The 2048-nt window shown below is 40.2% G+C and overlaps 1 protein-coding gene across 1 annotated transcript in view; it reads left to right on the top strand.

Annotated features, from left to right (window-relative positions):
• Window positions 1–1006: 1006 nt before the first annotated feature.
• Window positions 1007–2048, top strand: part of ATP10B (ATPase, class V, type 10B) — a 49859-nt gene continuing 48817 nt past the window's right edge. The window contains exon 1 of the mRNA XM_010142413.1: window positions 1007–1281. Within this exon, the coding sequence (XP_010140715.1) occupies window positions 1007–1281 (275 nt within the window). The remainder of the gene's footprint in view (window positions 1282–2048) is intronic.

Below are 2048 nucleotides of genomic sequence, written 5' to 3'. Positions count from 1 at the left end.
GAAAATAGTTAAACATGGGGTGAGGAGAGACCCTGTCTTGAATGTCAAACAGACTTGTCCAGCTGTGATTTGTGAAGCTGCAGAAAAAGTTTCCCAGGAGAAGCTGTGGAAGATGTGCTACTATTTATGTGTAAAGCTGCCTTAACTAATCTTGTCTGCTTTTGGTTTTACTAATATGGTTGAAACTTGCTTTTTTTCATTTGTGATTTCTGAGGAATTTCAACCTATCTTGACCTATCTCTGATATTTGGTGCTCTGGTAGGTTATGTGTAACTCATAGGTAGCTCTGTTATGTGTAACTCATAGGTAGCTCTGTTATGTGTAACTCATAGGTAGCTCTGTTATGTGCAGCTTGTGTGTGTGTGTATATTAATACTGTGTGGCTAAGGACATACTCAGTACAGCGTGTATCTGAGCCACTCAAGACCATCACTCTTCCATACACTCTTCAGATCTTAACTGATGATGTAGCCAAAACAATCTGGAGAGCACACTGCTCAGAACAAGGTGGCGAATGTGTCCAGCCTTTAACCAGCAAACATGAGCTGCTTGAAAGCCCGCTGTTTTCTCCATATTTCCCACAATATCAGCGAGGTGGGTTCAGTGCACGTGTTCTCTTTATTGGAGCCCTGAAGCTGCAGAAAGCTAGTACCTTTTTTCTTTGTTTTTCACATCTAGTGCTTCATTGTTGTACGTCAGCTTCCAGTCCCCAAGGTCCTGCTGTTGGATTGAGATTTTACTGAGTTTAGATTGAGCATAACAGCACATACAGCCGCAGTGCTGGAGCCGGAGCGTCCTGCACGCTGGATCGCAATTGCAGTTGTGGCTGTGTGAACAAGTTCAAAGACGAGTCTCCAACGCCTGAACACGCAATGCACTGAACAGGAGAATTGTTTGGTGCTTTACACCTCTGCTAGCAAGAAATGAAGTGAATTTTCTACCAGAATGGAATTGGTTTTCAGTCCTTGTCATACATTTGTCTTTTAGCCTGACTCCCCTGCTGTGAATGGCTTTGTCTGTGGACTCGGCTTTGTACCGTTGGCGGCGGCTAGGAGCTGAAAGTCCCTCCCAGACTCTACCAGAACGGGCACCACTGCTGTTTTCTGCCAGAGGCAAACCACAACTCAACTTAAACAAGTGGAGGATTGTGTTTCCTGAAAATGGAAGACAGTGGAAAGACTGGAAAAGAGCTTCTACGTTTTATTCTGGAAACAGGATACAGACCACAAAATACACGTGGTTCACTTTTTTGCCCCAAAATCTTTTTGAGCAGTTTCACAGGTAAAAAAAATAACATTCAATGATACATGAGATTTAAGAACTCTCTCTGAAACAGCGATATTCGCAGGTGATGGAGAAGGGCTACTTTTGTAGTTGCCACATGACTAAAATTTGGGAGATGATTATTTGTAACCAAATATCACTTGATTCACATGGAAATGGAGGTTTAAAGTGAGTAAATGCCAGGTGTGCTTAACCCTGCTGTGGCCGGCTTTCTTGTTTGAATGCTGGAACAGTTTTCTATGTAAAAATTTCAAGGTTTTTTTTTTTCTGTTTTTTAACCCCTCTGTTTCTGTGTTGGATAAATCTCTGATTTTTAAGAACACGGCAATACATTTGTTTGGTGTGTTGAGACACCTATGATGTTCTGTAGATTTCATAGGTTCAGAAATTAATTTTGGTATGGTTTTAATGACACGCACGTGACTTTGCAGACTTGTAAACAGTATACATGTATATGCAAGTGCTAGTCAGGTTTCTTTCCAAGTACTCATTAGAAATTATGTTTCCACCCTTGTCATTAAGACATTGTCATTAAGATACCCAGGGAAATATCACTATAATAAAGATAAATTAAAGCTGTCTGTCTATCTATCTCTAGCCTTGAAATTTTCATAATGTATATTAGATCTACACAATCATAATTTGACCTTCCACCTTCATGGATTCCTGATGGGAACATTTCCATAATTCTGATTTTTACACCCATTGGTTTGATTTCTTTTCTTTTTAGGGTTTTTGGTTTGGGGTTTTTTTTTTTTTTTTGG

The sequence above is a fragment of the Buceros rhinoceros genome, unplaced genomic scaffold (assembly GCF_000710305.1).
Source record: "Buceros rhinoceros silvestris isolate BGI_N320 unplaced genomic scaffold, ASM71030v1 scaffold16228, whole genome shotgun sequence".
In the NCBI taxonomy this organism is placed as follows: Eukaryota; Metazoa; Chordata; class Aves; order Bucerotiformes; family Bucerotidae; genus Buceros; species Buceros rhinoceros.
This window is presented reverse-complemented; position numbering and strand designations above follow the sequence as displayed.